General features: G+C 55.1%; 2 protein-coding genes across 4 annotated transcripts; both read right to left on the bottom strand.

Moving 5' to 3' along the window:
• Window positions 1-188: 188 nt before the first annotated feature.
• DDAH2 (DDAH family member 2, ADMA-independent) lies at window positions 189-3,754 on the bottom strand. 3 transcript variants are annotated; one of them, XM_086369361.1, is made up of 7 exons: window positions 3,538-3,754; window positions 2,331-2,693; window positions 2,117-2,216; window positions 1,918-1,991; window positions 1,634-1,753; window positions 694-843; window positions 189-503 (listed from the first exon to the last, which is right to left on the bottom strand). In XM_086369361.1, exons 2-7 carry the CDS (start codon window positions 2,625-2,627, stop codon window positions 387-389), a joined length of 858 nt encoding a protein of 285 aa, XP_086225487.1. In that variant the 5' UTR covers window positions 2,628-2,693; window positions 3,538-3,754; the 3' UTR covers window positions 189-386. The 3 variants fall into 3 exon arrangements, with proteins under 3 accessions (XP_086225487.1, XP_086225489.1, XP_086225488.1); XM_086369363.1 differs by having other exon boundaries at window positions 2,331-2,428; XM_086369362.1 differs by lacking the exon at window positions 3,538-3,754 and adding an exon at window positions 2,830-3,011.
• Window positions 3,755-4,078: 324 nt separating this feature from the next.
• On the bottom strand, window positions 4,079-9,701 carry CLIC1 (CLIC family member 1). The gene is made up of 6 exons (XM_086369387.1): window positions 9,462-9,701; window positions 6,934-7,043; window positions 6,619-6,744; window positions 6,356-6,462; window positions 5,739-5,920; window positions 4,079-4,472 (listed from the first exon to the last, which is right to left on the bottom strand). Exons 1-6 carry the CDS (start codon window positions 9,498-9,500, stop codon window positions 4,311-4,313), a joined length of 726 nt encoding a protein of 241 aa, XP_086225513.1. The 5' UTR covers window positions 9,501-9,701; the 3' UTR covers window positions 4,079-4,310.
• Window positions 9,702-10,328: the final 627 nt, after the last annotated feature.

Raw genomic sequence — 10,328 nt, 5'->3', positions numbered from 1 at the left:
ACAAGAGAAATTCTTTCCTGTCCATCTTGTACCCAAGCCCCCACAATAGGGCTGGACAATAGGTCAGTATGTGCAGAGTGAAGGTTTGATGAATGAAGGAGGTCTCCTCCCCAGTACTAATCCCAACCTGGGGTTTCAGTCCTGCCCTTGTCCTTCTGCTCCAGTAAGACACCAGTCTCAGTCCAGTCTAAAAGGTCAGTTCTATTTTATTAGTTCTTGAGGAGACGACTCACCCAGTGGCCTCTGTCCTTTTTCTCACTCTGCCCTCCTCTATATGGGGCCCTCTCCCCACTACTGCCTAATCACCATCCTCTATCTAACTTTCCTTCCCCTTCTACTCCTATGCCATTCTACCCCTGGTCAGCCAGAACCCCCGGGCTGGGCTCTCAGTTGTGGGGGCGTGTGCTGAGCACCAGGCAGAGGGAACTGAGCCCAGCGCCGGCCTTCTCCAGTTCTGAACAGGACACAGGTACGAGGGTGACGTCAGAGAGCTTCTGCAGTGCCTGCAGGGAGGACAGCGTGTGGGGAGAAGGGAGTGAGTCCCCAAGACCCACAGGCGGGGCCCCCTTTCAGCCAGCTCACAGGGCCCCACTTGGGCTTCTAGAAAAGGCACCCCTTCTTCCTCCCACAAGGAAGGCCTGAGCCCCATTTCTCTGGTTGGGGGGTGGTGGTGGAGCTCCTGCCTTCTCTCACCTCTTGGCTGTTGGGCAGGTCCCCGCCTCCCCGGTGCAGGAGGAAAGGGGGCAGGCCGGGCTGCCCAGGACGCAGAAAGAGACAGTCAGCTGCTGCGTCATCCGGGAGGGTCAGGGAGGCATAGGGGTGATCAGTCAACACTGCCATTGCCTTGGGGGAGAAGAGACAGGAAACACTCAAGGCTCAGCCTCTCCACAACTGAGTCTTGCTGCCCTACCACCGCTAAGGGCGGGGGACAGAGTCACATTATTGTGGAATAATAATAACAGCAATCACATGTCAGTTACTATGTGTCAGACACTGAGTGCTTTAATTAACTTTGCTAATTTCCACCTCGGACTCACAGGCAGTTCTTTCCACCTGCTATCCACTTCTCTGCTACTCCAGATCCCACCCGTCGATCCTATCCATCCTTCAAGACACAGATTAGATGCCCTTCAATGGCACCCCACTCCAGTACTCTTGCCTGGAAAATCCCATGGATGGAGGAGCCTGGTAGGCTGCAGTCCATGGGGTCGCTAAGAGTCAGACATGACTGAGCAACTTCACTTTCACTTTTCACTTTCATGCATTGGAGAAGGAAATAGCAACCCACTCCAGTGTTCTTGCCTGGAGAATCCCAGGGACGGGGAAGCCTAGTGAGCTGCCGTCTCTGGGGTCACACAGAGTCGGACACGACTGAAGCGACTTAGCCGCAGCAGCAGCACAGAATTTCGTGAAACCCCGGAAGACGATGTTAATTGTCCCTGTTTCTCGGTGTTCCAGCTGCCTGTCCGGCTTATAGTAACTTGTTTTCTCACATAGATGGACAGCACAGTGAGGGTAGGAGTTGGAGCTAATTCTCAGAGCTGCCCTGCTCCCCGCCTCCTGGGCCTAGAGCCACGCCCACTGTCGTTGGCTGGCCCCCAACTTGCCCCACCCCAGCCCCACCCCTTCTCACCCTGACAGCTTTTTGGGCAGCTTCGCTGGAACCCGCCACCACGGTGCGGGGTCCCCCCATACCGCAGAGGCCACGCAGGTGGGAGGTGCTTGTGACGGGCACCGTGGAGACGGCAAAGTCCTAGAGGGAACAAGGGAAAGTATTCAATGACGGGGATAGCCTAAACACAGGCTACTCTCAGCCACTTCCTCCTCAGCCCCCTAGTCCCTCCCCTCTCCTCTCCGCCCAGGTCCCTGCGACCCCATCCACCCCCGACTCCCCCTACTCCCACCCCCGCTCCTAACCCGGAACGTGTCCGCCACGATCTCAGCTCCTCGGTGATTGGTCCACTTGGAGAGGCCTACGAAAAACTCCCGGCCTGAGCCCAGGGAGGTCGTCGAGGTATGAGGCACGAGTGAGTTGGAAACAAGGCTCGACGTGGCCCATTCTCCCAAAGTCAGCCTCCCTGTACCAAGCCCCAGGGCGCAGGCACCCCAGCCTCACCGGTGAAGAGAACATCAGTGCCATCCAGCGTTGCGTTCTCGTCCCCCATCTCCACAATTCGGAGCCCCAGGTCCTGGAGGGCTTTGCGGACTCCATCGACCTTAGGGCAGGAGAAGAGGGAGCGAAGCAGATATTTCCACCCCCATTCTTCCCTAAAGCTCGGGATGTCCAGATCCTTCTTTCCCCCTACTCGAACCCGTGCCCAGGTGCTCACCTCCGGCCTGCGGGCGGGGCTCCAGGGCCGCGTGATTAGAGCCGTATCCCCTTGGATCACGGCGGTGTCACCGAGCAGCGGTCCCAGCGGCAGCGACTCTTCAGGAGGCAGTTCTACTAGTTGCAGCCCCAATCGCTGCCTCAGCTTACCCCCCAGCACCCCATGTTCCCTCTGAGCTTTGGCTAGGTCCAGAGCTGGGAGGCCAGCTGCTGCACCCTCCCCCGACGCCAGGCTCTCCGGGACCCCCCGGATCAGGGCATGGGAGCAGCGGCCCAGCCCCTCCCCTGGCGTCCCCATCCCATCCACACAGATGCCCCCTCCGGCTGCGCTGATTTCTTAGTTTTCTCTTTCTACTTCACCTGTCTGGGAGAAGAAACGGAAAGGGGGGAGGCAGAGAGAGAGACATGCAGAGAAGGGCGTAGGGGGATGGTTAAGAGCGCCTGGGTCTTCGTATGCCTTCTCCGGGCGCCCCTCCCACTCCGCCCCACCCCCTCCAGACCTTCCTCTCCTGCGGACCCCATTCCACCCCGCACCCTCGCGGATCTGCTGCTTTAGTGGGGAGTCCGAGGAACAAGATCGGGACCCCTAATTTCCGAAACACCTGTTGCCCCTGCTTGGGGGGTTTTGAGAGGTCCCCGCCAGGCGCCCCTCTTGGCAGCCGCTAGGATGCGCTCACTCCCCAAAAATGCAGCGGCTCCGCCCCCTTAACCCTCAGCTGCTCGCTGCCTTAGGGACCCGAAGTGCGGCGAGGAATCCACAGGGGTGATGGGACAGGAGGAGACAGCTGGGGAGAGAGTTAGAGCCTGGGGGATGAAAGTCTTGGATGTCCGAACGAGAAAGGGAGAGAGGGTCAAGGAGAAGGGAATAGAGCCTAAGGAGTTAAATATCCTCTCTCCACCCCAGTCAGTCTCTCCGTCCCTAGCGCGACCCAGTGTAAACCAGACTCAGTCCCGGAGGACTGGGAGAGGTCTAAAACAAAATCCGAGGGGCGGGGAAATTGGGAGGCGTGGTTCTGGGGAGCAGGCGCCACTCGGGGCGCCAGGACATGGTCCCCCAGTCTCCTGACCCATCTTCCTCAAAGTCCACCCCGACTCAGCTCCGCACCCAAATGTCGACCCTCCGCACTGTCCCGGCGCAAGCACGGGTCCAGCATTCCGGAACTTCGGTCTGCACACGGTCCAAGGGACACCTCCCACCCCAGACTCACCTCCAGCGGCCACCGCTGCTCTTGCCGCTCAGTGATCTTGGCTGGAGCCCCACCCCCCTGAGGACAGAGTTGGTGAAGAAGAGAGTCGTAGCCTTCAAGCGTCGGGGACCGGAGCTTTGGCTTTGAAGGGTCCCCGGGTAGGCGAGCTCAAGTACTACAGTGGGTCGGGGGCACGACGGTCTGGCGGCTCCAGGGCATTGTCTAAGCGGGACGGGGCGGGGCTCCTCGAGGTCACGCCCATTCCGCCCTGCTATGCCGCGCCCACTCCACCCCGACTGCGCGCCCCCCTTCTCGGAATTCCGCCCCGCCCCAAGATCGCTGCCCAGACCCACCCAGATCAGGCCAGCCCCGGCGGCTGGGCTGCAAATGCGGCATGGAGCCCAAGATAGCACTATCGTGGACCTACACATAAAAATGGCAGCCCATCACAAGCACCCCTTTTCTAAATTCCTGGTTTCTGCCAGGAGTTCAAGGTCATTGACCTACCCTTCTTTCCTTGTTATTCACACTCCAAGCCCCAGCTTTGTATAAAAACACTAGATTGTCATTCTGTATTTTATTACTGAAATACATTGTCCAACCCACCCCACAATAAAAATCTCTCGAAGATCCCCCATCCTTGCTTCTCATCGCCCCCAGCAAGCCCTGCACAGGTGCTTCAGGATTCTACGCCCACTGGCCATTTTGAGTGTGTCCGTTGGGTAGCATGTGGAAACCACCCAGGGCCTTTGTGAAGAAAATGGAGGGGGGGTCGGGTGGCCCTAGGAAGGGCCTTATTTGAGGGCCTTGGCCACTTGCTCATAGGCCAGCTCGATTTCCTCATCATCTGGACAGGTGGAAGCAAACTCTTCCCTAGCATAGGCATTGCGCAGGTATCGATGCACTCCACGAAACACATCCGGAATGGAGAATCCCCGGTACTTCTTACATACCACCTAGGGGTGCGGGAAGGAGGACCCATAGGTTAGCCTCAGGAAAGTCACACCAGCTGCCATGCCCTTGGTCCTTCCCTTATCCCAAAGCCTATATGATAAAATCCAGGCATTTAAGCAAGTTCGATACCTGGTTTCTTTTCTTATGACTCATCAGTTCAGTTCAGTCACTCAGTCCCAACTCTTTGCGACTCCATGGACTGCAGCACGCCAGGCCTCCCTGTCCATCACCAACTCCCTGAGTTTACCCAAACTCATGGCTATTGAGTTGGTGATGCCATCCAACCACCTTATCCTGTGTTGGTCCCCTTCTCCTCCTGCCTTCAATCTTTCCCAGCATCAGGATCTTTTCAAATAAGTCAGCTCTTTGCATCAGGTGGCCTAAGTACTGGAGTTTCAGCTTCAACATCAGTCCTTATGACTCATCTCCCACATAATCACCTGCAGTCATCTTAACTCCTGTCTGGTAAGGCCTTCACCCTTTCTCTCCACTTACTGAAATCCTGGCCATTTATAACCAGCCCCTTTCAGACCACCCCAGTCCATGGTGCTTGTTTTCTCGTCCTAATTTTGAGATATAATTCACAAACCATAAAGTTCTCTTAAATTTCCACAGCAATTTCTGTCTACTTGTCATTTGGCTTTTAATCATGTATTATTAACTTTCATGTGAAAGTTATTTTCTCAGCTAGATTTCAAATCCTTTGCAGGCAGGGACTTACCTGCAGCATGCCAAGATCAAAGGTCCCTCATGCTACAGCTAAGGCTCTGTGCAGCCAAATAAATAAATACAGAGATTTTCAATACACAGTTCTGCAGCAGACTGACACCGGGCTCACGTTTCACAAACTAAACCATAGCTTTGAGCTGTGACAAAAACAAGGGAACCAGCACTTTTCATCTTCCACAAGAGGAAGATAAGTGGAGACTGAAACAACAGACTTAAAACTTTGATTTTAGGAAAAGCCTGGTCTGTCTGATCTGGGGATTTGGCAATGATAGAGACAGGAAGAGCATTCTTGAAAGCAGTACTGGGATGTGTTACTCTCAGTCTGTTTGCACCCACACCTTGCATGGTGGAATGTAATTAATTCTCCCAACCAGTGGTCTTGCCAGCAAAGATAGCAGAGAAGGAATAGGGTGGTGTCTGCCATTGGAAACTACTCAGAAAGAAACCACCTTTGGAGTGGTTGTCATGAGAAGCCTGCATGGGAGCCCCTTAAAGAGTCATCCCACCTCCCACCTACTCCTCCCACAATCACTACTCACCTGTACTATGTGGAGCTTGGGCAACAGATTGCAGTCAGCCAGAGTGAGCTCATTGCCATCCAGAAATTTCCTCTGAGAGATCCCCTCATCCTCAGCACTGGTCTCATCTACTTCATCTGGGAGGGGGGATGTCAGGTAATTGTCTAATACTTTCAGGGCTTTCAGGAGCCCCTTCTCCAGGTCTGTGCAAGAGAAGGGAGTTGGTAAGAACATCAGAAGATCGACATAGTCCAAGAAAGCCCATGGTGGGGATGAGGAAAGTCCAAAACAATAATAGCTAACACTAATGTGTTTCATTTTCTCTGTGCTCTTCTATGCAATTTACATACAAAAACTCATTTAATTCTCACATCAACCAGGGAAATAGGTATTGTTATCCTCATTTTATAGATCTGAAAATAGATTTCCAGAGAAGTGAAATGAATTCCTCAAAGGCTCACAGGTACTAGAATTTGTACTCAGGTCATCTGGATCTATAGAGTTGCTATTATTTTTTAATTTAAGTAAGGTTTGCAATATCAGCTCCATCTCCCTGATATCTGAATGTCCAGGTGTCCCTAATCCCTAGATCTTTTCCATTCCTCCTAGAACCCAGGCCTCTGACCCACAAGACTCACTGTCATTGAGTGCTGGGTTTGAATTCTTAATGTAGGCAGAGAATTTGGCAAATATGTCCAGCCCAGCTGTGTTGGATTCAGGGTTCAGAGCTGCCAGCTTGGGGTACCTAAAAGCCAATGGGAGAAACTGGATAAGATATCTTCCGAGGAGGAGCCTCAGCTCCCCTGCCCTAGCCCCACCACCATCTCTTGTTTTTCATTTCTTCAACCCCTTTCCCAGAGTCTCCCAGCTCCCCCACTTCTCATTCCAAGTTCCCCTCTACCTGGGAGGGCACAGCACTGCCTCCAGAAATTCCTCAATCTTGTTGGTATCTGTGTGCACTTCAGTGCCATACAGCAGGAAAGGGAGCTGCCCTCCTGGGCACAGCTTCTGTACCGTCTCAGTCCGCCTGGAGAAGAGACCAGGCATAAGGACTGGTAAAGGGCGTTAGGGAGACCAAGAAAGGGGAGATGGAGGGAGGCGGGAGAGGGGCTCCAGATGGGGGGATGGGGGGGATGGTTCAGGATGGAAGGACTCAGGTGAATGAGTGTGCACCTGTGCACCTAAGAGGTGTTTAGAGGAACAGAAGTGGGCCTACCTCTTGGTGTCAACAGTGGTGACATTGAAGGTGACTCCTTTGAGCCAGAGCACCATGAATAGTCTCTGGGAGAAGGGGCAGTTTCCAATCTTGGCCCCATCACTGCCAGCCTGGAAAGGAAGCCCCAGCCCAAGGTTAGGCCTGGTGTACCCCACTCATCCTGAGGCCATTCTCTGCATCTCCTGCTCCCAGACTTGGCTGCTTTCTGCCTAGTCATGACACATACTCAGTCTCACTGGTAAAAGCTCCCCACATAACTGGGCTCTGCACTCTCTGGTCTGGGTCAAACCTAAGACAGATCATTACGAATATCTTCTGCAAAGGTAAGCTTCTGGTTTCCCAGAGAATTGAGGACAATGGGAGGAAGGCCCAGGGAATGGATTTTGGAGAATTTGGAGGATCTAGACCCTAGAGAGGGAAGACAAATGGGGGTGGGCGTAGTTACTTTTCTCCGTGCTATTCTAAGCATTCTACATGCCATAACTCATTTAATTCTCACATTGACCCATGAAATAGAGCCTAGAAAGGGGCTTTGTTGAAGCCAGCGGTGTGGGCTAGAGGCCTGGATTCCCGAAGGAAGTAGAGCCTGAACACAGGAGCGGTGGGGCGGGGGTTTGGAAGCAGGAGTTCTGGTTCTCTATACACTACCCATGGCACCCCACTCCAGTACTCTTGCCTGGAAAATCCACGGACAGAGGAGCCTGGTGGGCTGCAGTCCATGGGGTCGCTAAGAGTCGGGCACGACTGAGCGACTTCACTTTCACTTTTCACTTTCATGCATTAGAGAAGGAAATGGCAACCCACTCCAGTGTTCTTGCCTGGAGAATCCCAGGGGTGGGGAAGCCTGGTGGGCTGCCATCTATGGGGTTGCACAGAGTCGGACACGACTGAAGTGACTTAGCAGTAGCAGCATACACTACCCAAGCAGCTGGGGGGGGAGTCAAGGGGCTCAGAGCCTAACCCTCAAGGTGTGGAGGGCCTTGTAAGAGGGGGGCTGCTCTCTAATCCCTGACCTCATCCCCCAACAGACACCTCCCCCTAGGCTGAGGGTGATTCATCTCACTGTGTCTTGGGTCTCAGCAGCTTCCTTCCTGGCAAGCAGTGGGGGCAGGGACCTGTGAGGCTGAGGCCTGGGCAGACAATGCCACCTCCCTCTTCCCTGGGCACTGCCAGGGGAGCAGGGGGAGTGTGTGTGGGGAGGGTCTCTCAGAGCAAGTCCCCTGGCTCCAGATAACCTTCCTCAAGCAGGACCCAGGGCTGGAATCTCTGCAGCGCAGCCCCACCCAGGAGTAAAAATAGCCCCTGAGGCAAGAGTGAGAGTGAGGTGGGGACCACACCTAAGAGGCCGCCTGAGAAGCCCCGGCATAAAGGAGAGGGAGAAACGGGCTAGGACACACAAAGGCTGGAGGAACAAAAGAGGGGAAGTGGAGGGAAAAGAGGCAGCAAAGTGAAGGGTGGGGAGACTGCGAGCCGGGAGATACAGACGGAGGGGGAGGTCGCTAAAGGGAGGGAGGAGCACAGAGAAGGGGTCTGGAGAGGCGAGAGAATGCAAGCCTAGTGCGGAAGGGAGCGCGGCTGAAGCGGCAGCCTGAGGTTTCGATATGCAAATACCTTGGGACCACCTCTCCTCATCAACACCCACAGAGAGGACAGAATTGGGACGGCTCTTTTTCTTTCGTTTCTATAACCCCCAAACTCTAAACGCCCTAGCGCAGCTCTCCTCCTGCTCTCTCTTCTCATCTACCCTCGTGGTAGCCACTGCTCAACTCTCATCTCCGCGCCAACAGCCTTTCTCTCGCTTCTCCAACACCCCAGGGACACTGGTTCTCGACTCCATCACCACTCTGAGCCAGCTTCTGGAACTCCACTCCCACTCTCCTGTCTCCTTCCACCCCACCAATTCTTCCCAGTTCACTTGGTGCCACTCCCAGACCTTCCTACCACACCCTCTTCCTTGAAACCTCCCCCGCCACACACACACGTACACACAGCCCCACACACACCCCTCCAAGTCTCCCCCACCATGCACCTCACCCTCTGATCTTTTTGTAGGGCCCTTATCCTGAAGTTTCCCTCGGTCCCACCCAAACCTTGTTAGGTTTCCGGGCTTGTTTCCCTCGGTCCCACCCAAACCTTATTAGGTTTCGGGCTGGCCCCTTCTCTCTCTGTCCCCTATCAGCTGTTCCCTCACCCCCACTCGGTCAATCTTCTAAGCTCCTGGGAACCCTCCCTTTTCTCTATCTTCTTGTCCTTTAGGCTGCTGGAAACTTGCACTTTTACAAACTTTTCAAGGTTGAGCTTAGATTTCTCTAGGCGGGCACAGTATCTTCGCCTCCCAACCCTCCCGCCACCTCCCTCCCCGCCCCCCCGCCCTCCGCCCCCGCCACACACACTAAAGATTGCACGTGGGGCTGGGGATGGGACTCAAAGAGGAAAGGGAGTGGGGAGTGGAGGCTGGAGCTGGGGAAAAGTGTGAGTTGCCTTCCAGGAACTTGGAGGGGGGCCGAGGAGGGAGAAGGTGTTCTTACCTTCACGAACAATTCGACCTGCGGTTGTTCTTCAGCCATGGTTGCGACGGGGACCAGGAAGCAGCCGTCGCTGGGGGAACTGGGAGGGGCCGGGCAGGGAAGGCGGTCTCACAGAAGAGATTCTCTCCCCCAGACCTAGGGCTGGCCCTTCAGCGCCACACGAGCCCGATCAGACCCGCTCACTCCAGACGCGGCCTCTCCACCAGTCCGGCGTACTCCACACCCAGCGGCTCTAGCTCTACCCGCTCCCGGACTTGATCTGGGAGCTGACTCACGGACCGCCCCGCCCCGAACCTGGGGAAGGGACGGGCGGGGGGCGGGACTCGACGACCTAGGGAATGGGCCCGGAGGGGTGAGCCTCGGGTCTCCCTGATGATGGGGGAGGGGGTTTGAGGCTTATCTCGGGAAAATCCCTTGTGTCCCTGCCAGTCTCCTTGATCACGGGACTTTTTTCTGCCTCAGTTTCCCTGCTTGCTTAATCAGAGGACACTCCCACTCCACCCTCACCCAAGAAATCTGACACTGACTGCTTGAGCACGTCCCCGAGGGCCCAGAAAGGGAATTATAGAAGGGAAAAGTGGTCCTTTATTCCTTTCTCCAAGTTTCTTCCGGACTCCAATTCCCAATTCTGGGTTGCTAGGACTGTGGTCCACAAGAGGGACTTGGAAGGAGAAGCTGGGTTTGAAGGAAGAGAGTGGTGAAAAGTAGGGCAGAGTTGGGTAGGGGAGATCACAGGCCCTGTGCTGGGGAAACAGGAAGCTGAGCCCAGCCAGGGGCCTCATCACTGGGAGAGGTCCTCTCCCATTCAGTAGCCTGTTCAGCTTTAATGCTTCCACTTCTGCCCCCCATCTGGAGCCCCTTCCTGTG

This window comes from Bos grunniens, chromosome 23 (assembly GCF_055505025.1).
Source record: "Bos grunniens cultivar Pamir isolate PY7600 chromosome 23, Bosgru_T2T1.0, whole genome shotgun sequence".
Classification (NCBI taxonomy): Eukaryota; Metazoa; Chordata; class Mammalia; order Artiodactyla; family Bovidae; genus Bos; species Bos grunniens.
Note: the sequence above shows the minus strand (reverse complement) of the source record. Positions and strands in the feature narration are given on the sequence as shown.